Source organism: Diceros bicornis, chromosome 1 (genome assembly GCF_020826845.1).
Source record: "Diceros bicornis minor isolate mBicDic1 chromosome 1, mDicBic1.mat.cur, whole genome shotgun sequence".
In the NCBI taxonomy this organism is placed as follows: Eukaryota; Metazoa; Chordata; class Mammalia; order Perissodactyla; family Rhinocerotidae; genus Diceros; species Diceros bicornis.
The window spans coordinates 53759573-53784058 of record NC_080740.1 but is presented as its reverse complement, the minus strand read 5'-3'; the positions used below and the strand labels follow the sequence as shown (position 1 = coordinate 53784058).

The 24486-nt window shown below is 37.1% G+C and overlaps 1 protein-coding gene across 2 annotated transcripts in view; it reads right to left on the bottom strand.

Moving 5' to 3' along the window:
* Nucleotides 1–24486, bottom strand: part of SEC24A (SEC24 homolog A, COPII coat complex component) — a 68019-nt gene that overhangs the window by 5434 nt on the left and 38099 nt on the right. Inside the window, exons 11-20 of one of the 2 annotated variants that reach the window (XM_058540475.1) lie at nucleotides 23607–23725; nucleotides 20791–20846; nucleotides 19498–19704; nucleotides 18502–18622; nucleotides 18032–18190; nucleotides 10934–11107; nucleotides 6976–7086; nucleotides 4743–4918; nucleotides 1978–2115; nucleotides 24–128 (exon numbers count right to left, since the gene is read on the bottom strand). In XM_058540475.1, the coding sequence (XP_058396458.1) occupies nucleotides 24–128; nucleotides 1978–2115; nucleotides 4743–4918; nucleotides 6976–7086; nucleotides 10934–11107; nucleotides 18032–18190; nucleotides 18502–18622; nucleotides 19498–19704; nucleotides 20791–20846; nucleotides 23607–23725 (1366 nt within the window). Of the gene's footprint in view, nucleotides 1–23; nucleotides 129–1977; nucleotides 2116–4742; nucleotides 4919–6975; nucleotides 7087–10933; nucleotides 11108–18031; nucleotides 18191–18501; nucleotides 18623–19497; nucleotides 19705–19745; nucleotides 20411–20790; nucleotides 20847–23606; nucleotides 23726–24486 lie in introns of those variants that run through there. The other variant, XM_058540481.1, reaches the window with a different exon arrangement.

The following is a 24486-nucleotide window of genomic DNA, read 5'->3' as shown; positions in this document are numbered from 1 at the left end:
TCCAGATCAGTCGGATTACTCACAGAGCCTGCGTCCATGAGGAAAGCTCCATCCCTGCTCAACTTCTCCACTGAAAGCTGAAGAACAGGCGGCTGAGGTATGGTGCGGTCATTGATGTTGAGTGCTCCCTGAGGAATTAAGCAAAAGATTAAAGCTTTTAGATACCAGTAACATGGAATCACAATTAAACAAAAAAAAATTTTTAATGACTATTACCTCTGAGCCTCTGGGCCTTACTTAGGTAAATCACAATTATTCATATTTAAATATAAAGAAGATCAAGAAATATTTATTACTTATCTAAACAAAGCCACTGTGAATCCCAAAAAGACAAATTAACTTCAGATCTTAATTATTATTTTAAAAATTAATATAGTAAATGCAATCAATACCCATGCATCCTGAACAGATAAATGACATTAGTGAGATCCAAATAAAGTCCAGAATTTAGTTAATAATAACGGCTGTATTGTGTGGCTTAGGTCATGTGCACATCCTGAGGGAGAAATAAAAGCCTTATGCAAATGAGATTTTAATACTTCTCTCTAATTTGACATTTATTTATTAAGGCCAGAAAAGGCAGTTTCTCGTTTAGAATTGACTATTATACTGTTATCTGAAAACACACACACGCCCCTTAAATATTCGTAACTATTCATTTTTAACCAAAAATAAATTTAAGTGCTTAACTTACGTACTCAATTAAACCTTATATAAGGGAAGAAGTAAATAAAATACTGATCTACTAACAGGTATTCCCCCTCCCGTGATGAGGCTTTAGCTCTATCAGGGACTATTAATCTCAGTACCTTAACACCTCTGGCCTTATGGCACACGGGGAGCAGGAGAGATCCCAAATTTACCCAATCAGAAATTTCTTCTCGAGGTTTTCTAACGTGAAAGAAGGAAAGAGAGCCTTGTCTTTCTCTGGTAGTAAAGAAGGGAAGCTATCAGTGGCTTTGTTTTCTAGTCTTGTAGGGAAGGCTGATCTGAAAGAATGACGCAAAGCAATGAAAGTCTTCGAATCTGAGCTATATCTGAGTCAAGCTCTAGCCTCGCCTTTCCTAAGATTTGTTTTTGAATGCCCTATCAGTCCACTTTCTTCCTAAGCTTACTTGCAACCAAAAGAGTCGTGATAAATACACCACTGATATGCTAATGGTGCTTGCTTGTCTTTGGATGTAAATATTATGAGAGATTTCTTTTTCTTTTTGGTGGTTTCCATATTATAGACATATAATATATTGCATTTGTATCTTTATGTTAATTTGCCATTTTTTAATGTGAAAAAAAGGCAGGCCCAGTTACTTGAACTCATCAGACACAGGATTGATCATGAGTTGTTATTTTTGTAATATAAACTAATAATGTATCAACAGTTTTTGTTTGCTAAAAACTTACCTCAAATCTCATAGGCAATTTCTCATATATATATATGCAAGATATCTTAAATTCTTTACACTTTGAAAGGTTTTTAAGTAAAATATTACTTCCAACATATATATCCTAACTTGATCACAATTTCGGAAAGAAAGATTATGATTTAACATTTTCATGCTGTGACTTTAACTTCAAGGGCAAATAATGTTATAACTTAGATAAATATTTTTTCTTTAATTCAAGAACACTGCTACACTAAACATTGACCTGGGGTGCTCAGATGTAATTTCATTTTCATGATACCCCTTTCAGATCAATTTGTTTAAATAAATAAATCATAGGTTGCTCAGGTCAATTTGACAATCTCTTCATTTACTTAGATCTGCTCTGGAGATTTGTCTTAGGCAACTTAAACAAATCGGTTTTAGGCACTGTTTCAGAAGCTTCCCAAAACCAAAATTTCTTTACACAGACCCAGCAAAGGAATAAAATTAAAAGCTTTAAAAAACAAACCTTTCCTCATTTCTGCAATGGATTCAATATAATTAGGCTTATAAACCTTCAAGTAAAAGCCACTAAAAAGCAAATCAATCTTACCTCATCTGAGAGATTGTCAACTCTATACAAACTGGGATGAGTTGTGAGCATAAGGTAAACCAAGGGCTGATTTTTTACTTGACACATAGCAAAGATGCGTTCATCTAGACGTGCATTTGTCCCAGTCTGGAATGATTTCTGTAACAAAAAACCACCCCCCCATCCAAAAAAAAAAGATATTTAACAAATTACATATAAAACTTTGCAAATATCAGTTGTTAAAAGAATATCTTCATACAGAATTAGCAAATTTACTGTTAATTATTCTTTGAAAAATATCTTTTAAGAAGTCACACACATCTATTAAATTGTGGCTATATCCTCACCTAAAACTTTTGAGAAATTAATTACCTGACCATGGCAAAGTCATTTGATCTTTCTAGCCTCTGTTTCCTAATCAGTGAAATAGATCTGAACACTCTTTCTACATATAGTGATAGTAATGTAAAAATCTAAACACCACCACGAGAAGGATCAAGTTATATACCAGATGACAAAATAAAGACACGTTTGAAGGACCAAAGATCTAAGTGTTCTATAAATGCTGGGAGATGATTAACGGTGGTTTACTATCCTTGTTTCTCCCATAGTTAGAGAAATTAAACAATGTAACAAAGCTTACAAATCAACCAGGAAAAATAATAATACCAATGAGGACAGCTGCTTAGCAGAATAGAGTTAATAAGTAATTGTGAGTTTTAACTGGTATATTAGCTTCATGGAGAATAATGAAGTTTTGAGGCAAGGATTTAAGCATTCCTATTGAGGGTAAGGAGTAGAAAGAGGCAGAGAGATAATAGGAATGAAATTATGCCTTAAAACAAATGCATTGACTATAAACAAGGGAAGATTACAAAAGGTTCTTAAGATTTTTAAAATTGGTATGTGGATAGTCACTAAGAAAGAAGAAAAAGTACTATGTGGAATGGAAGAAGGAAAGTTCCATTTATTCACTTAAAAAATATTTACTGAGTGCATACTATGTACTAGGAACTGTTCTAGGTGCTGGGACAAAGTGGTGAACAAAAAAGATAAAAATCCTCCTCCTCGTGGACAAAAAGCCTAGTAAGGAAGAAGTAAATAATAAATAACCAATATATGTGGTATGTCAGTATTAAGTGCTATGGAGAGAAATAAAGGAGGGAAGAGAGATAAAGAATGTCAGGGTGGGGTGGGATGAGAAGGTTGCATATTAAATGAGGAGATCAGAGAAGGCAGAGCCTCAGTGAAAGGATAGCATTTAAGGAAAGACTTGAAGAGGAAACAGCTCAGATTTTTCTTTTTTTTTTTTTTTTGTGAGGAAGATCAGCCCTGAGCTAACATCCATTGCCAATCCTCTTCCTTTTTTTTTCCCCCTTTTTCTCCCCAAAGCCCCGGTAGATAGTTGTATGTCACAGATGCACATCCTTCTAGTTACTGTATGTGGGATGCCGCCTCAGCATGGCCGGACAAGGGGTGCGTGGGTGCGCGCCCGGGGTTCCGAATCCGGGCTGCCAGTAGCAGAGGGTGTGCACTTAACTGCTAAGCCACAGGGCCAGCCTCTCATATTTTTAAATATTATGATGTAATCTGTGCATTTATATTATATTCATTAGTGGAAATACATAATTTGAGTTAAAGAAACTAGACGTAGATTCAAAAGCCATTCCTAATAGGGTGTAGTGGGACGCCCTTCTCACCTGGAAAAGTGAGACATACACCAGACAGGTCAATCCTGGAGTTCAGAAAAGCGTACAAATTGACAAGATCCAGAGCAGTCCTTGATCAATTCTGGAATCTGGGATGCTTCCCCAGATGACTTTTTTTTTTTGCTGAGGAAGATTCACCCTGAGCTAACATCTGTTGCCAATCTTCCTCTTTTTTTGCTTGAGGAAGATTAGCCCTGAGCTAAAATCTGTGCCAATCTTCCTCTATTTTTTATGTGAGTTGCTGCCACAGCATGGCTGATGAGTGGTGTAGGTCTGCGCCTAGGATCCAAACCTGCAAACCCGGGCTGCCGAGTGGAGCGCACCGAACTTAACCACTAGGCCACGGGGTCAGCCTCCCAGGTGACTTATTGACATGAGCTTTTTACTAAAATTTTATAAGTCTACAAGACTGGACATTATATTTTAGACACTAGAAAAATAAGCCTCCTTCACCAGCCCAGCCTTTCTTTCTTTTTTTGGGATCCAAGGGTAGGGGCAAAAGGCAAGCAGGGGAGACAAATAAATAAGAAGTATCAAATGAAAAACTATAAATAAATATATGCACAAAGAGCTACAAGACCATAGAAAGAAAGGTAACTTCCAGAGAGAGAACATTTGAGCTCAAAGACAAGGATAGGAAAGTACAATGCAGGCCATGGAAATAGGTAGACAGGTATGAGAAGGCCTATCTAAAATAAAGAAGTAGAATGTGGCTGAAATATTGTAGGGAGCAGGAAAGAGCCAAAAGAAGAGTCTCATGTGTGACTTCTTGCTCTAGCAATAAAATATATGTTCTTGTTTTGGAAAATTGATCATCATTTGCATCTTTGATAACATCGGGGAATACTTAGTTAGCAACTCTTACAAACAAGGTACATGCTTTAAATCAGCATTTAATTAAATCAGCATTTCTTTCTGGTTACAAATCCTTTCAAGGTTTGAATAAGAGTTAAGGTCCCTTTCCTCAGAAAACTTAACTGGCATAAAGTTAGATATACAATGGTTAGTGGTTCACAAAATAAAAATTTTGGCTTTTGACATTTTCATTGTACTAGTTCCTTGGTTTGATTCTCTTACCTGTTTAAGCAGAGCCAACACAAAGAGTGGGAAAAGCCGCAAAGAGAAAGGAACCATAAGTCCAGGCTGTTGGTTACTTAGGACTGAAGAACGATAAGCTGAAAGAGAGTCTATGACGGCATTCACTAGGGCGTCCCGAGCATCACTTAGACTGGCAGTCACAGACCTATCAACAGCTGACAGAAGTGGGGGTAGGGACAAAAGAGAAAGAAGAATAGAAGTTTAGCTCCCCCACTGTTAAGGACAGAATAGAGACTTTTTAAATTATATAAATTCTTTCTCCTATTTGTTATATACACAAGGAGCCAAACATAGCAGTTAAAAGCACATACTTTGGAGAATCAAACCAACCTCTGTTGAAATGCTGCTCTGCTATTTCCTAGCTGTATGACAATTTGGCAAGTAATTTAACCTTCATGGGCCTCAATTTCCTTACCTGTAAAATGGGAAAACTATTTCGTCGAATCTAGACATTATTAATTGTAACCCACCATTTTTATTTTATATACCACTGAGAAAGAAAAAACTGAAATTAAACACACAGCACTCTATGTGCTTTCTTAACACAGAGAATTTTTATTTTATATTATTGAAAGAGCTCTTGGAGAGCTGTTTAGACAATTTTCATCATCTGTCAGGCCACTCTGCTTATATGCATTTCTGCATACTCAAGATTTTTTTTCAATACTAAAAACACTATAGTTGTTTTGAAGACTTCTCAAACTACAACTAAATGCAGTTCATGACGTACCAAAAATACACTTAATGAGGTGATGTTATTAATTGCTATGACCAAATTTGTACATAGGCAAGATAGAATGAAGACTACTGTCACCTGGTCAACAGTAACTCTAAGACTTCATCAATTAAAGACATCCTGATTTTAAAGATTTTTTTTTTTAATACTTTTCCTGCATTTGTAGAGATGATCATATGATTTTTCTACATTTATTCTGTTAATATGGTAAATTACATTGACCTCTTTTTTTTTTTTTGGTGAGGAAGATTAGCCCTGAGCTAACATCTGTTGCCAATCCTCCTCTTTTTGCTGAGGAAGATTGGCCCTGAGCTAACATCTGTGCCTGTCTTCCTCTATTTTTTTAATATGTGGTATGCCTGCCACAGCATGGCTTGATAAGCAGTGTGCAGGTCCACACCTGGGACCCGAACACGCGTACCCCAGGCCACCGAAGCAGAGTGTGCGAACTTAATCACCGCGCCACTGGGTCAGTCCCCTAAAGATTTTGATAAGATGTGAAAAAATGTGCATATTGGGATTAACCAAATTTACTAACAGAACCAATACTTTGTTGTGAAGATTTTTTTAAAAATCCACAAATACTTGGGCTGGCTGGCCCCATGGCATAGTGGTTAAGTTCTGTGCGTTCTGCTTTGGCAGCCCAACTTCACAGGTTGGGATCCTGGGTGTGGACCTACCCATCAGCCATGCGGAGGCGGTGACTCACGTACAAAATAGAGGAAGGTTGGCATAGATGTTAGCTCAGAGTGAATCTTCCTCACCAAAAAAAAAAAAAAATCCACAAATACTGCCTGATATACAGTTGTATGCTAATAATAAAGATAATGATCATGATCATACTTTTACCAAAAAGTATTAGTTCAACCAAAAATAAAGGCAGTGAATCTCAAATTTCTTAAATCATAATCTTTAACTTTTAACAACATGTGAGACTAAAGTGGGGTTGAATCCTTTATCAGGCTCCATTAAAGAAAAACTTTCTCAAAAGGAAATTCAAGAAAATGGGTAATTATTCCTATTATAGGCAGATTTGAGTTTTAAGCAAATAAACCCACTGGTAGTCTTCTCTGAAGGGGAAAGGGAGAAAGAACCAAAATGATGTTAAGCTCTAAGTATCTGAAAAAAGGGACCCAAGAGGTTCTTTTTGGGGTGATAGAAACATTCTAAAGTTAGACTGAGGTAATGGACACAACTCTGTAAATATACTAAAAACAATGAAATTGTACACTTAAAATGGATTAAGTGATATGGTATATAAATTGTATCTCAATAAAGCTATTTAAGTTAAAAAGAAAAGAAAAGGCTATCTGCAGCAGACCGTTTCATTCAAATAGTTACTTTAGCAGGCACACACGGCATCCAAAACGCTGAAACCCTTAAAGCTAATTATTTAAAGGAAAACACAACTATGTGGATTCTTCTCATGTTATTACTTGCAAAATATTTACAATAGTAGGTAATAACAGTTCTTACCCATATTGGCCAGTAACCCTGAAATTGCTTGAACATCAGCTCCAAGAAAGACTTCATTCAGAGTTGCAACTACTGGCAAACACAAAGTATGAACACGAATTCTTCTTTCACCTTTGGAGAAAACACACATGACACTAAGGGACAACTATATAAAAAAGTTCATATTCAAGTCACTTGGAAAAATCACTTATTTTCAGTTTAGAACCAAATAGGGTTATATAGTAAGCAGAGATAGTATCAAAACCTTAATGAGTGAAAACGCTAGTTTTATTTCTTTTATTTTTTGACCACAAAATTCTTCGTTTCAAGTTATTATGGAAAAGACAATCGGGATCATATTCAAATGATGATAACATGCTAGCTTTTAAAAAAATTTCTGGGGCCGGCCCGGTGGCGCAAGCGGTTAAGTGCATGGGCTCAGCTGCGGCAGCCCGGGGTTCGCCGGTTCGGATCCTGGGCGCGCACCGATGTACTTGCTTGGCAAGCCATGCTGTCGGTGTCCCATACAAAGTGGAGGAAGATGGGCACGGATGTTAGCCGAGGGCCGGTCTTCCTCAGCAAAAAAAGAGGAGGATCGGCAGATGTTAGCACAGGGCTGATCTCCTCAAAAAAATAAATAAAATAAATAAAATAAAAAAATTTCTTTTCTGAATTTTTGGTTATTTTATCTTTTTTTTGTAATAAAAATTTTGAGTTAATATATATACTGTAAGACAACACTACTCCAACACGTGTTCTAAGGTCTGTTTTGATATTTCAAGTCCAGAGAAATCTTATACTTTTCTCTTTAATCACAGAAAAAAATTTTAAAAGAAATCAACCAATAGTCACAACTCTCTTTGGTAATTACCCAAAACAACAAAAATCAATAAATAGGGGCTGGCCCTGTGGCGTAGTGGTTAAGTGGGCGTGCTCCACTGCTGGCGGCCCAGGTTTGGATCCCAGGCGTGCACCGACACACCACGTGTCAGGCCATGCTGTGGCGGTATTCCATATAAAGTAGAGGAAGATGGGCACGGATGTTAGCTCAGGACTGATCTTCCTCACACACACACACACAAAAATCAATAAATACAGGAAACAAAAATGAAAACCCTTTGAGAACCATCAAATTTCAAATATTATGTCAATCTTTTAAAAATTCCTGATCAGCAAGACTCTAAACACCAAAGAAAAAGAACAAGTAAAAAATCTAGAGGAGCCGGCCCTGTGGCCTTGTGATTAAGTTTGGCGTACTCCACTTTGGCTGCCCAGGTTTGTGGGTTTGCATCCCAGGTGCGAACCTACACCACTTGTCAGCCATGTTCTGGCAGCAACCCACATATAAAATAGAGCAAGACTGGCACAGATGTTAGCTCGGGACTAATCTTCCTCAAGCAAAAAAAGAAGAAGATTTGCAACAGATGTTAGCTCAGGGTGAATTTTCTCAGAAAAAAAAAAAGTAGAGATAATACCCACACTACAACCTGTACTGACACATGAAGACTAATGAAAATGTACATATGAAGAGCTCATACAAATTACTCTGAAAGAGAAGAAATAAGATCAAAAAAAGCAAAAAAAGGGTAACACTGTTTAGAGCTTCTATTCTAGATGAAAATATTGATAACTAAAAGAAAAAAGATACAATGTATAGCCTATCAAATTGGCAACAACTACACACACACAAAATCAGAGGCTGAAATGAAAAGGGCACTTGATGGTCCTACAAATTGGTAAAATCCTTCTGAAAAGTACTCTGGTAATACCAAGATTTTTCTACACAGTTGATCTCTATACCCTATATGTCCAATTCTAGGAACCCATCTTAGGGAAATTATCAGAAATGACCGAGATCTGTGTACATGGATAGAAATTATAATCACATTTTTCATAAAAACAAAACATCAGAAACAACCTAAACTTCTAACAGTAAGTACATGAAAAGGTATCCAACATTACTTATTAGGGAAACACAAAATAAAACAAAAAGAGATTCCACTATACTTTATTAAAATGGCTAAAACAAAAAGAAAAACAAAAAGCCTCAAACCAAAAACAACAAACAAAAACTAAACACTGACAATAGGAAATGCTGGTGAGGATGCAGAGCAGCTGGAACTCGCATACACTGCTGATGGGAATGCAAAATGGTACAGCCACTTTGGAAACAGTTTGGCAGGTTCTTAAAAAGTTAAATATATACTCACCATACAACCCAGCAATCTGTCTCCTATGTAGTGACCCAAGTGAAATGAAAAATTATGCTCACACAAAAATCTGTATGCAATTGTTTACAGGAGCTATATTTGAAATTGTCAAAAACCGGAAACAACCCAAATGTACCTCAACTAGGAAGTGAATAAACAAACTGGACACAATGGACTACTACTCAGGAATAAAAAGTAACAAACTACCAGTGGATGCAACAACATAGATGAATCTCAAATGCACTATGCTAAATGAAAGAAGCCAGATACAAAAGGCTACCCTTTGTATGAATTCATTTATATGATATTCTTGCAAAAGCAAAACTATACAGTCAGAAAACAGATTAATGGTTGCCAGGGGCTGGGAACAAGGCAGAGGTTGACCACAAAAACTTAAGGAGATTTTTGGGGGTAACGAGACTGATTGAGATATCTTGATTGTGGTGGTGATTACACAACACAGTTGTCAGAACTTGTGGAACTGTACATCAAAATGGTAGATTTTACCATATGTCAATTATATATTAATTCTTTTTAAATGTTAAGAAAAAAATCAATGAGCAGGAAAGGGACTGGGATGTTCTTTTGTCAAATAAAAAATGATATCTAGGGACAAATCCATCTTACTTTTATATTTATGGTACGCTGTCTTAATTATAATCATAATAAAAAAACTAAACTTCTCTAATACTAAAGGTTTTCATTAAAATGCCTTTACTACACACTTTTTATAGATTTTGGAGGGGTTGTGAATGTGAGTAGACATAGTACAGAAACACTCCCAAAACTTTTTTTTAAGGTGATAAAACAGAGGTAGAAGATGAGAGTGGTGAATCTTTATTTTTTTTTTTTTTAAGATTTTTATTTATTTATTTTTTTTCCCCAAAGTCCCAGTAGATAGTTGTATGTCATAGCTGCACATCCTTCTAGTTGGTGTATGTGGGACGCAGCCTCAGCATGGCTGGAGAAGCGGTGCATTGGTGCTCGCCCGGGATCTGAACCCGGGCCACCAGCAGCGGAGCGCGCGCACTTAACCGCTAAGCCACGGGGCCGGCCCCGAGAGTGGTGAATCTTTAAAAAAATAAATTTAACCGGCCTTCACATCATCTTTAGGACAAAACACATCATCAATTAATTAGTAATAAACAAATTCTACCCTTAAAAAGTGTTTCCTATCTTCCTTTTGAGCTCCTTCAAAACTTAACTCAAATGTCACCTCTGTGAGGCCTTTCCTAGCTACTCTATCTTAAAAGACCATCCCTCCAGCACTTCCTAAAATCTTTACCTGCTTTATATTTCTCTGTAACTCATTTCTCTGTAACGTACTATTATTTTAACCATTTATCCTCTTTATTGTCTGTTTCCCCTACTAGAATAAGCTCTACGAGGAAAAGAATTTTTTTAATTCAGTTTTATTGACTGTTGTGTCATCAGAACATATTTCAATGCCTGACACTAAGTTGACTCTCAATAAATATCTGTTAAATAAAATGGTTATGGAAACCAAATACCAAACATCTTGACTTTACCAGGAACAGCAACAAAGCTCTTAAGATTAGGAATACTCTTTTGCTTAACAGAAATAGGTAACTACCTCCAAAGAAGAGGGAGTTCACCACAAGCCATAGACTACATGACCAAATCAAAACACTTACCTTTGCTATAACATTGTGCTTATAGTTAATAACACTGTATCATACACTGAAAAATTTGTTAAGAGGGTAGATCTCATGTTACCTGTTTTTTGACACAATAAAAAAAACACTTACCTTTGCTGGACGTATACAAGAGTGCTGACTGAAAGGAAACCAACTGAGTGTCAGTAAGACTCTCTTCCACTGACATCTGCACTGCATACCCAGCATCTGGGTTTACATTCGGCAAAGACAGTAAGTCTGTTGACCGAACGAAGAAGTTCCCATGGAAAGTATGAATGGAAAGACCTAGAAGAGAAAAATTTATCAAAATGATTTACATACACCTACATATGGATATTTATATTTTATCCTTGTCACTTATCAGACCACCAAAGAGAAAATTAAAAAGTTCACATATGATATTGTGACTTATATTAAGAAATATATATTTGTTCTTCACCCGTTTCTGGCACAGAGCTCCTAAAACTCTGAGAATTTCCTAAGTGATGAGCGTGATAAAGGCATCTTTTGCTGTGTTAATAAGGTGTCTTTTGGAAAGTCAAGGTAACCTAAGGATGGAGGCTGGTTGCCAGAGGATCCAACCATGTGATTAGAGGGTTGAAACTTTCAGTCCACCCCCTCTCCCCACCTCCAGCAGAGGAGAGGGGCTGGAGGTTGAATCAACTGCCAATGGCCAACAATTTAATCAATTATGCCTATGTAATGCAGCCTCCATAAAAACCCAAAAGGATGGGGTTCATAGAGCCTCTGGGTTGGTGAACGTGTGGAGATTCGGGGAGGAGGGAGGATGGAGCACTTGAAGAGAGCATGAAGCTCCAGATGCTTCATGCCCTTTCCCTTTCCCCACATCTTGCCCTATGCATCTCTTCTACCCGGCTGTTCCTGAGTTATATCCTTTTATAACAAATTCGTAATCTAGTAAGTAAAATGTTTCTCTGAGTTCTGCGAGCCAGTCTAGCAAATTAATTGAACCCAAAAAGAGGGTCATTGGAACCTCCCATCCACAGTCAGTTGAACAGAAGTATTGGTAACAACCTGGGCTCGCAATTGGTGCCTGAAGTGTGTGTGTTGGGGGGCGGTGGGGCAGACGGGGCAGGGGCAGCAGTCCTGTGTGACTGAACCCTTAAGCTGTGGGATCTGACGCTATCTCCAGGTAGACAGTGTCAGAATTGAGTTAATTGCTTGGTGGTGTGGGGAAATACAACTCACTCATTGGAATTGGGAACAGAATCATATTAGATAATATACAGTAGGTTAGTGAGAGTAAGGGAGGAATAATAGATATCTTCTTAATTCGAGGTGGAAATTCATATTTTCAAAAAACTTTTTTGGAGGATAATTCGGCAATATCTACCAAAATTCTAAATGAATACCTACTTTGACCCTAGTAATTCCACATCTAAGAATTTATCCTACAGATACCAGTAAGAAAATAACTAAATTGTGATTTGTACATTCTACTGAATACTTGGTAAAAGTTGAAAAGAATGAGATCAATCTATGTAAATTAATATTAATGGATCTTTAAGACTTGCTGAAAACATGTACAATGTTATTTATGCTAATATACTGTACTATACATATTTTCCATGGAAAGGTACATATGTATGTAAATGTATAGAAAAGCCTGATATACACACCAACATGATTACAGTGACTACATAAGAATGGAGTGAAAGTGAAAGTATGCACACACATAAGCTAATACAACTGGATTTTAGCTTTATCAATAATGTTTTTACTTTTTACAAGAACAGATGTATATTTTGCTTGTAAAATAAAAACCAACTTTAAAACAGTAATCAGAAAAAAAAGAAGGATGTAGGTCTGTCTGTATGTACAAAAATAGAAAGGTGTGGTTAGGGGCCGGCCCCATGGTGTAGCAGTTAAGTGCTCGTGCTCCGTTGCTGGCGGCCCAGGTTTGGATCCAGGCGTGCACCGATGCACGGCTTGTCAGGCCACGCTGTGGCAGCATCCCATATAAAGTGGAGGAAGATAGGCACAGATGTTAGCCCAGGGCCAGTCTTCCTCAGCAAAAAGAGGAGGATTGACATGCATGTTAGCTCAGGGCTGATCTTCCTCACAAAAAAAAAAAAGAAAGAAAGAAAAAGAAAGGTGTGGTTAAAAAGAAGCCAGATGTAGGGCCAGCCCGGTGACGTACTCGATAAGTTTGCGCACTCTGCTTCGGTGGCCCAGGGTTCCCAGGTTTGGATCCCAGGCGTGGACCTACACACTACTTATTAAGCCATGCTGTGGCAGGCATTCCATTTATAAAGTAGAGGAAGATGGGCATGGATGTTAGCCCAGGGCCAATCTTCCTCAGCAAAAAGAGGAGGACTGGCAACAGATGTTAGCTCAAGGCTAATCTTCCTCACAAAGAAAAAAAAAGAAGCCAGATGTGATCCCCATTGCTCTTATTTGAAGGCTAAAACATATGCTTATATATGCACAGGACAATTTTTCAAGGGCATGAGAAACTTTAAAATGGAACACACTGGGTTAAGTTTGATTTCTCATTTTCTATCTTTTTGTACTATACCTTTTTTTTTTTTTTTTCCTAATTTACCAAGAGCGTATTATTTCATTTGTAACAAAATTTACCATAAAAAAGAAAAAGAGGGGGCTGGCCCCATGGCCTAGTGGTTAAGTTCAGTGTGCTCTGCTTCGGCAGCCCAAGTTTGGTTCCCGGGCGCAGACCATGTTACACCCCTCATCGGTGGCCATGCTATGGCAGCGACCCACATACAAAACAGACGAAGACTGGCACATATGTTAGCTCAGGGCAAATATTCCTCAAGAAAAAGAGGAAGATTGGCAACAGATGTTAGCTCAGGGCGAATCTTTCTCAGCAAAAAAAAAAAAAAAAGAAAAAGAGAAACCTAAGCGAGTTAACCACAAAGATATATAAATTAAGCACTCTAGAAAGAGTGCAAAGGTTGGTTTGTTGGCACACCCTCAACCTCTTTATGCAAAGTCAGGTACATATAAAATAGCCTCTGTCCTGCTAAATAGAAAAAAATCTTAAAAGCACTTTTAGGCAGTACAGTTCCCTTAATTTATAGCCAACATCTGCAGAAATAATCATTTTTGAGGTCCATTAATCTCTCTCTTTTTTTTTTTTTTTGGTGAGGATGATTAGCCCTGAGCTAACATCCGATGCCAATCCTCCTCTTTTTGCTGAGGAAGACTGGCCCTGGGCTAACATCCGTGCCCATCTTCCTCTAGTTTATATGGGATGCCACCACAGCATGGCTTGACAAGTGGTGCATTGGTGCGTGCCCAGGATCTGAACCTGCGAACCCCAGGCTGTGGAAGTGGAGAACCTGCGAACCCCGGGCCGCCGAAGTGGAGCGCGTGTACTTAACCGCTATGCCACTGGGCTGGCCCCTGAGGTCCATTAATCTTAAATGAACAGGATACAACAAATGGGCCCCATAAAACATAAACACTGAAAAACTATTAGAATTAATAAACAAGTTCAGCAAGGTTGCAGGATACAAGACCAACATACAAAGGATTAATTATGTTTATATAAAGAAGCAATGAAAATTTAAAAATAATTCCATTTACAATAGCATCAAAAAATATTTAGGAATAAATTTAACAAAATAAATGCAAAACTTATACTCTGAAAACTACAAAATATTGTTGAAAGAAATTAAAGACCTAAATAAATGGAAAGATACTATGTTTGTGGACAGGAAGATTTAATATTATTAAGACAGCAATACTCCCCAAATTGATCTACCTATTAAGTGCAATCTCTATCAAAATCCCTGCTGTCTTCTTTGCAGAAATTGACAAGCTGAACCTAAAATTCATATGGAAACACAAGGGACCCAGACTACCACAACAATCTTCAGAAAGAAGAAAAAAGTTGGGAGGACTCATACTTTTAATTTCAAACTTACTACAAAGCTACAGTAATCAAAACAGTTTTGTACTGGCATAAGGATAGATATAGATTAATAGAATAAAACTCAGAGTGCAGAAACAAACCCTCACATTTATGGTCAACTGATTTTCAACATGAGAACATGGGTGCCAAGAAAACACAATGGGGAAAGAACAGTCTTTTCAACAAATGGTGCTGGGACAACTGCATATCCACATGCAAAAGAATGAAGTCAAACACCTACCACACATACAAAATTAACTCAAAATAAATCAAAGACTTAAGTGTAAGAAGTATAACTATAAAATTCTTAGAAAACAATATAAGTATAAATGTTAGTGATCTTTGATTAAACAGTGACTTAATGCTATGATATGACACCAAAAGTACAAACAGAAAAAGAAAAAAATTGATAAATGGACACTGCCAAAATTAAAAACAACTCTGCTTTGAAAGGGTACCATTAAGAAAGTGAAAAGGCAAGCTACAAAATGGAAAAAGACTTTGCAAACCATATATCTGATAAAGGCCTTATATCTAAAAATATGTAGAGAACTCTTACAACTCAATAATAAATAGACAAATAAACCAAATTTTTAAATGGGAAAAGGATGTGAATAGACATTTTTCCAAAGAAGATATACCAATAGCCAAAAAGCACAAGAAAAGATGTTCAACATCATTCATCAATGGGAAAATACAAATCAAAACCTCAATGAGATACCACAACACACTCACTAAGATGGCTAAAATAAAAAAGACAAAACAATAACAAATATTGACAAGGATGTGGAGAAATCAGCACCCTCATTCACTGCTGTGGGAATGTAAAATGGTGCCACTGCTGCAAAACAGTCTGGCAATTCCTCAAAAAGTTAAACATACAGTTACCTTATGACCCAGGTGTATACCCAAGAGAAATGAAAATGTCCAGGGGGCCCGCCTGGTAGTGCAAGTGGTTAAGTGCGCACGCTCCGCTGCGGCGGCCCGGGGTTCGCCTGTTGGGATCCCGGGCGCACACCGATACACCGCTTGGCAAGCCATGCTGTGGAGGCGTCCCATATAAAGCAGAGGAAGATGGGCATGGATGTTAGCCCAGGGCCAGTCTTCCTCAGCAAAAAGAGGAGGATTGGCAGATGTTAGGTCAGGGCTGCTCTTCCTCACAAAAAAAATTAAAAAAATAAAATAAAAATAAATTAGAAAAAAAAAAAGAAATGAAAATGTCCAAAACCTCTACACAAATGTTCATAGTAGTATTATTCATAATATCCCAAAAGTGGAAACAACCCAAATGTTTGTCAACTGATGAATGGATAAACAAAATGAGGTATATATATATACAATAGAATATTATTGGGCAATATAAGTGACTGAAATATTCTAAAAAATGGGGGGAATGAAATATTGATACATGCTACAACACAGATGAACCTTGAAAACATTATGCTAAGTGTAAGAAGTCAGTCACAAAGAACCTCATAGTGTATGACTCCATTAATATGAAATACCCAGAACAGGCAAATCCATAGAGACAGAAAGTGGACTAGCAGCTGCCTAGAGTTGCAGAAGTTGTGGGGGAAATATGGAGTGACTGGTAATTGGTACAGGGTTTCTTTTTGGGGTGATGAAAGTGTTCTAAAATTGATTGTGGTCAATATATATTGTGGTGAATATATTTAAAACCACTGAATTGTATGGTGTGTAAATTTTACCTCAATAAAGCTGTTATTAAAAAAAAGAAAACAGAAACAGAAACACAATGCTATTGTGGTAACTGATTGGTTATGGGTGACACTAATACCTGTGAGCCGTTTGGAGATGTGGCAACATCTTCAGTGTTTACTTGATACCTTATACTATAAGACAATACATGTGTTTTCTTCTCAGTTGTTTCACTCAACCATTTTTCCTTTTTATTACAGTGATGGATAATAGAGAACTTTTTTTGGTACATGGTTTGACCAATAGATTTTAACATCTATCTAGCGGACATGTTTATGGATCCTTATCTTTTCATATCTATTTTTTTTGCTATGTATTCCATATAATCTTTCCACTTTAAAAAACAAATGCTTCACACCCTCTTACAGAGCAATAATATTTTAAAATCTGAATAAAAGATTAGAACCAGGTTGATAATGTGAAGAAATGAAATACCAAGAACTATAATTTCTCATTTTCATAAGAAAATAGTTATCATTTAGTAGCCACAAAACATTTATCCTGAAAAACAAATTGGAGGGGCTGGCCCCGTGGCATAATGGTTAAGTGCGAGCGCTCCACTGCTGGCGGCCCGGGTTCGGATCCCAGGCACACACCGAGGCACCGCTTGTCAGGCCATGCTGTGGCGGAGTCCCATATAAAGTGGAGGAAGATGGGCACAGATGTTAGCCCAAGGCCAGTCTTCCTCAGCAAAAAGAGGAGGATTGGCATGGATGTTAGCTCAGGGCTAATCTTCCTCACAAAAAAAACAAAAAACAAAAAACAAATTGGATATAAGCATTCTGAAACTGTCAGACTATTTTCAAAGCAACATTGTGGCAAGGTGTAAGCAGCAGGTGCAGGGTGAGAAGAGCACAAATTAACATATTTCCTACTTCAGGAGATGGATGGTGGTGATGGTTGCACAACAATGAGAATGTACTTAATGCCACTGTATACTTAAAAATGGTTAAAATGGTAAATTTTACATTACATACATTTTACCACAATTTTAAAAAATAATTGTTTTTAAAAAAAGATCTTCTACTACCACTGTTCAATAAGTGTAATAAAAATCCATCAGTAATATGATTTATTTTCTTTGGGAATGTGATTTTTTTTTCATTGAAATATAATTCACATACCATAAAAAGCACCCTTTCCAAGTGAACAATTCAGTGGTTTTTAGTATATTCAAAATAGTCCCTATTTTTCTTTTATAATGTTTCTTCTCTATTCTTTTGCTGTTGTTGTGAGGAAAATCAGCCCTGAGCTATCATCCATGCCAATGCTCCTCTTTTTGCTGAGGAAGACTGGCCCTGGGCTAACATCTGTGCCTATCTTTCTCCACTTTATATGGGACGCTGCCACAGCATGGTCCGACAAGCGGTGCCTCGGTGCACACCCGGGATCCAAACCCGGGCCGCCAGCAGCGGAGCGCGTGCACTTAACCACTACGACACGGGGCCAGCCCCTCTTCTCTGTTCTTAACTGCATATTCCATCAGAGTAAGTAAAATATCTTAGAAGACAAGACTAGGTGAAAACATGTATATTTACTGGCATCAAAAGCAACATTTACGCTAATACAAATGTAGAAGAAAGTGCCCCCACCTTTGGTGCACCGAATCCTCATGACTGCCTCAAAGCCAATCTTCCGAGTGAGGTATCTCTGCAGTTCCTTCTGTAATTTCTGTACTTGGACTGGATTGTGCTGATGGTGGTAAGAGGGATAGTAATAGACACTACCCGCTGAATACCGAGAAATACAACCTGGAAGAGAATACGTGCTCCTTTCACATTCTGCCATTAACTACTAATACACACCAAAGTAACCACCAGCATTTGAATCCATCTTTCTTTAATCTCCCAAGGTATTATCAAAAAAGAATATTTCATTCCTTTAAACAGTAGTATAGAAATTTCTCTACTACCAATGTTTAGAGTAGAAGACTATAAAGTTTATAATAGACTAGACTGACTAACTCTCCCAAGGGAATAAAAATTCTTTCGTTTTGTCCTCTACTTAGAATACCGTCATATAAACACCACTTTGAGATATATAATCACTAGGAAGAACTTACCCAGAGAAGCCAAATCAGAATACTGTCCACTGAGAAGGAATAAGTCAACGGCTACCTGCTGACCAGAACAGTCCAAAGCTAGTTTCTTATAGAAGTCAGTGGATGGTGTTAAGTGAATTTCCTATTAATAATAAATTACAAAGAGAAAAAATTTTAAATCATTAAATTGTCATAAAATTTAAATACTTATCTATATATACCAAGGTGTTAACAATCATCCTTCAGCATTCTACAAAATCCTTTTGCTTTGTAATATTTTCTGGTTTTTCAATAAGAAACGTACTATTAAGAATTTTCTTTTTTGTTTTACTTTTAAAAAGAAATACACCTATTACACTAATTTCAATAATCTATTAAATGCTTAGTATGCTAGAAACTGTTCTAAACAATTCATATGTAATATCTATTTACTCCTTGCAACTACCATAAGAGGTGGGTACTATCACTATTTTCACTTTATAAACATAAGGAAATAGGGGGGCAAAGAAATTAAGTAATTATTCAAGCTCACACATCTAAAAAGCAGTGGAACTTAGGCAGACTGACTCCAGGACTGACACCATAATCATTATAGTATGCATATGGCCTCACTCCTACAATCCTTTGAGAAATACACATCTCAGACTAAGTTTATATACACAATGTACTCAAAAGCAATCAACGGCAGTCAATATACCAAACTACGACTATATTTTACTGGTCATCCAGGTTCTACTTTGTCCCTAGCGAGCATATTCTCTCAGTCTGTCAAACTTGCTCATCAAAAGGCAGGCTGCATTACTAGTGGCCTGCTAAAGATCTAAAAATAATGTAAGTGGGAATCAGGTAGAAAATAATTTAATAAAATAGAAATGTCTACACAAAAGAGAAACATTTGTTTTATTGATTTCCTTATATTCCCTCCCCTCCACAACTGAAAAATAAATAAAAAACAAGCTCTGTGGTCAAAGGGACAGAGCACCAGCATAAATCTTATACATCTGATGACTTTCTAACCTTGGCAGAAGACCTTTGGTTGGGTTCCTCTCGTGGTTTCAGGGCTCCCACTCCAACGGTTGGGAGTTGTGTTTGAAAGACAGTCATTCGACCACCAGTTGGGGACATCAGCTTAAAGGCAGCCTGAAGAGCAGGACCCAAGGCACTCTGGGTCTCCAGGGTCTTGGTGAACATTTGTGGCAAAGTTTTCAGCAAATCTTGGACAAGCTTGTGAAATAAAGCAAGAAAACTCAAGAGTGTTACAATTAAAAATTTTTTTCACAATAAGTCAGTAACTAATACAATAGACAAGACATTGAGTCATGATGATGGTCAGAGAATCTACAGACAGTACAGTAAACAATGAAGTTGGTCAATGACAAGAAAGCCATTTTAAGTCAACATTATAAATCGGCAAGCAAGACAAATCAAAATTGGGGCCTTACAGTTCTTGCACATGCAGTAGTCCAGCAAGACTATAAGTCCGAAATGTATCCAAAAGAACCATCACAGTTTAGAGATTTGATTTATTTTAATGCCATGAAATATGGCCTTCTCAATCACCTCTACACACTATTCTTTTCAGTTCCAAAGTGAGTTTAACTCTTCCCTATTATAAAATCTAAGATAGCCAGTAAATTTGCCAACTAGTAATATCACTACAAAAGAAAAACAACTACCTACTCAGGTTAGGTTGTACAAATAAAGAGAGTTAATGGGAAAAAAAATACTTCGCACTATGGCAAAGTCACCGTTGCCAACAGCTGAGACCATAGACTTGCTAGTTAAAATGTTACCCCTAAGGCATATATGCATGTACAGGGTAGACAACATCCCCCCTTCAGACACATTCTGTTCACCTCTCACTGTATTATGTCATGGCAATTTCCAGGCAGGTAATAAGAGTTTCTTCTGAACTGACCCCAAAGACACTCTGTGAATCAGAAAAGCAAAGGGCACTGAAAGCAGCCTAGCTAAAGTGCTTCTATGAAGTGACCAGAAGCTTATCTCAGCAACCCTCCCATCTTCCCAAATGGCCAGCAAGGCAGGTTTCCTTCAGGTTTTCCTCCTTTATAGAAGAGGCTTATCTTCTACCCTACTACAAATAACTTGCTACATTAGACTGAAAAGCAATCAGTTCAAGGGCAAACTCAACAGCTGTTCATCTGGCGGATTTTAACTAACAGCAAATGTAAAATGTTACACATCTTAGAAATGTCACAGAAAGAAGCAAAATTTTACTTAAAGCTCATTTCAAAAATATATTCCTACAATGTTTCAATTTAACATGTCAGATAGGAAAATGTGCCTTACCTCTTTACTTTCATTTAAATTTACTAATAAGTTCTCTGGCATAGGTATAAAAACATCTGAAAGAATAAAAAATGTTTCTTTTAAAACAAAACTTAATTGTTAAAGATGTTCCAAATACATAACACTGATATAATTAACCACCCCCATCCTTACAGGAAAGCTACCTTCTCCATTATTACAGCACCGTCTACATATATTCCAAGAGCCACCAAAAGAGCACTGATTTAGGTGTTTATTGCAACTTATCTGTTACCGTATAAAAGGTAAATAGCCTCCCAATTAGAAAATATTGATCTGTAAGCACTCCTAAGAGTTTGTACAAGTGCTCTATTTCTTAAACACAACAATTTAGAATCCTGCTTTACATTCTTGCTTAGCCCTGGAAGCCATTTTTGGCATTAAAAAAAATGTTGATTAAGATGACATACAAGATGGGGCCAGCCCAGCAACCTAAGGGTTAAGTTCGCATGCTCTGCTTTGGCAGCCCAGGGTTCACCAGCTGGGATCCTGGGCAAGGACCTACTCAGCGCTCATCAAGCTGAGACGGTGTCCCACACAGAAGAGCTACAACTCTACAACTATGATATACAACTATGTACTGGGGCTTTGGGGAGAAAAAAGAACGAGGAAGATTGGCAACAGATGTTAGCGCAGCACCAGTCTTCCACAAAACAAACAAAAAAATAGCTAAAAAAAGAAAAAAAAGATGACATACAAGAATGCTATGTCTTTACCTAGAGGTAATACAACCCACCAACAGCTCTGTCATTCAAAAAGCAGATACTTTCTTACAAAGAAGGCCCCTACCAGTGTCTCTACTTATGGGACTACAAAAGCAAGTGAATCAGAAGGTACGCTAACTGATCACATTAGATGAGCTTCTCAGGATTCAAGTCTATTCTTGTTTAGGAATTAAATTTCCTTCCTTAGAAGGAAGCAAACTGGGAAGGAAATGTGGGTGGTGGTGGAGGATTATGAGGGGTCTCACTTTCTACATTTTTGCACTGTTCGTTTTTTATTACAAAAAAAAAAGGCTCATTATAATGTTTGTAAAAAATAATACTAACAAATAATTTGAAACATTAAATATTTAATTTAGCTGTTATATAAAAATTCTGTCTATTGCTTAGATTTCTTCCCTTTTTACCTTTAAAATTAAAAAATTTTTAATAAAAGTTTTATTGAGATATAATTCACATACCATAAAATTCACCCTTGTAGAAGATGCAATTTGGTGATTTTCAATATATCCACAGAGTTGTTCAACCATCACCACTACCTAATTTCAGATCCTTTTCATCATCCCAAAAAGAAATCCCACACAGATTAGCAGTCACTCCTCGTCCACCGGTCAATTCCCATAGCTCTAGGCAGCCACCAGTCTTTCTGTCTGTGGATCTGCCTATTCTGTACATTTCATATTAATGGAGTCACACTACGAGGTCCTTTATGACTGGCTTCTTACACTTAGCATAATGTACCCACCAACAATGCCAAACAGTTCCAGTGTTTCCACATTCTTGCCAACACTTGTTATTTTCCAGTTTTTTGGATACTAGCCATCCTAACGGATGAGAAGTGGTATCTCATTGCGGTTTTGATTTGCATTTTGCTAATGACTAATGACGCTGAGCATTTTTTCATGTGCTTATTGGCCATTTGTACATCTTCTTTGGAGAAATGTCTATTCAAGTTCTTTGCCCATTTTTTTGTTTGTTACTTTTTTTTTCCCCCTCCCCAAAAGCCCAGTACATAGTTGTATATTCTAGTTGTAAGTCCTTCCAGTTCTTCTATGTGAGCCACCACCACAGCATGGCTACCGACAGATGAGTGGTGTGGTTCCATGCCCAGGAACTGAACCCAGGCCACCGAAGCAGAGCACGTCAAATTTTAACCACTAGGCCATGAGGGCTGGCTCACCCATTTTTGAATTGTGTTATTTTGTTGTTGTTGAGTTGAGGAGTTCTTTATATCTAGATATTAATCCTTCACAAATATATGATTTGCATATATTTTCTCCATTCTCTAAGTTGTCTTTTCACTCTCTTGATAGTGTTCTTTGATGTACAAAAGTTTTTAATATTGATGAAGTTTTATCTTTCTTCCTATCTATCTATCTACCTACCTACCTACCTACCTATCTACCTATCTTGTTGCCTCTGCTTTTGGTGTCATATCCAGGAAATCAGTGCCAAATCCAATGTTATGAAGATTTTCCTCTATGTTTTCTTCTAAGAGTTTTATAGTTTTACCTCTTAAGTTTAGGTCTTTGATCCATTGAGTTAATTTTTTTTTAATATGGTTTAAGGTAAGGATCAAACTTCATTCTTTTGCATGTTCCGTTTTTCCAGAACCATTATTGAAAAGACTATCTTTTCCCGAATGAATGCTCTTGGCATCCTTGTCAAAAATCAATTAACTATATACATGACAGTTTATTTCCGGGCTCTCTATTCTATTCCATTGGTCTATATGTCTATCCTCCAATGGTCTATACATCTATCCTCAAATACTTTTTGAATGAATGGATGAGAAGGGAAAAAGACCTAAATTTAATCTGAGTTTTAATATTAACTTGTTTTTGTTGCCTTGTTCAGAATTTACTTTACCTCCATAATTCTGTTTCCTATTGTATAAAATGAGGGATTGGACTGAAGGACTCTTACATTCCAACAATCTTATGATTTTATATTCAAGGTTTTCCTCAATATAGTAGAATCGTACCATATACCCCTAATCAGTCAAATAATCATGAAATATTTCTAAAACTGAAAATTCCTAAGGCAATTCAATAATTTTAAGTGTATAATATATACCTTCAATATCTGAAACTATTAGCATCTGAGGTTGAGAGAGACCTTCTTGAAGACTGTAGAAGTGGATTGTACTATCAAACGTTATGAAGCCAATTTTTGTCCTAGTGTTGCCAGGAAGTCTAAAAACAAATTCAGAAGAATATTGTATCAAGTTTTCCCATATACACACATACATAAAATATCTGCTAAGAGTTACATACAAATATCTACTTTCATATTATGGAAATTGTCCCAACATAAATGTTTAACCCACTCAATGTTTAATCACCATGAAAACATACTCTGCTCAAAGCGAAAACACTACACATAAGCCAAACAATCAACAAAACCTAGCAATAATACAGCAATCCAAAACCCAGTACACCTATATAAAGTTATATAAACCACTTAGGAAATGCTATATAAAAAATACTAGAAAGTATATACAAAACTTTGTAGATGATCTTAATTTATAAAAAATACTTCAAATATATGGTTTCTACCATAAAGCAACTCTAAAATGTAATATAAATTTAGGTACTGCATATCTTTAAAAAACTTGCTCAAACCTCTTCTTATATTGTTTAACGCATTCATTTAAGAAGAGCAGCGGGGCCAGCCCCGTGGCTTAGCGGTTAAGTGCACACGCTCCGCTACTGGCGGCCTGGGTTCAGATCTCAGGTGCACACCGACACACCGCTTGTCAAGCCATGCTGAGGCCACGTCCCACATACAGCAAATAGCAGGATGTGCAACTACGACATACAACTCTCTACTTGGGCTTTAGGGGTGAAAAAAAGAAAGGAGGAGGATTGGCAATAGATATTAGCTCAGGGCTGGTCTTCCTCAGCAAAAAAAGAGGAGGATTAGCATGGATGTTAGTTCGGGGCTGATCTTCTTC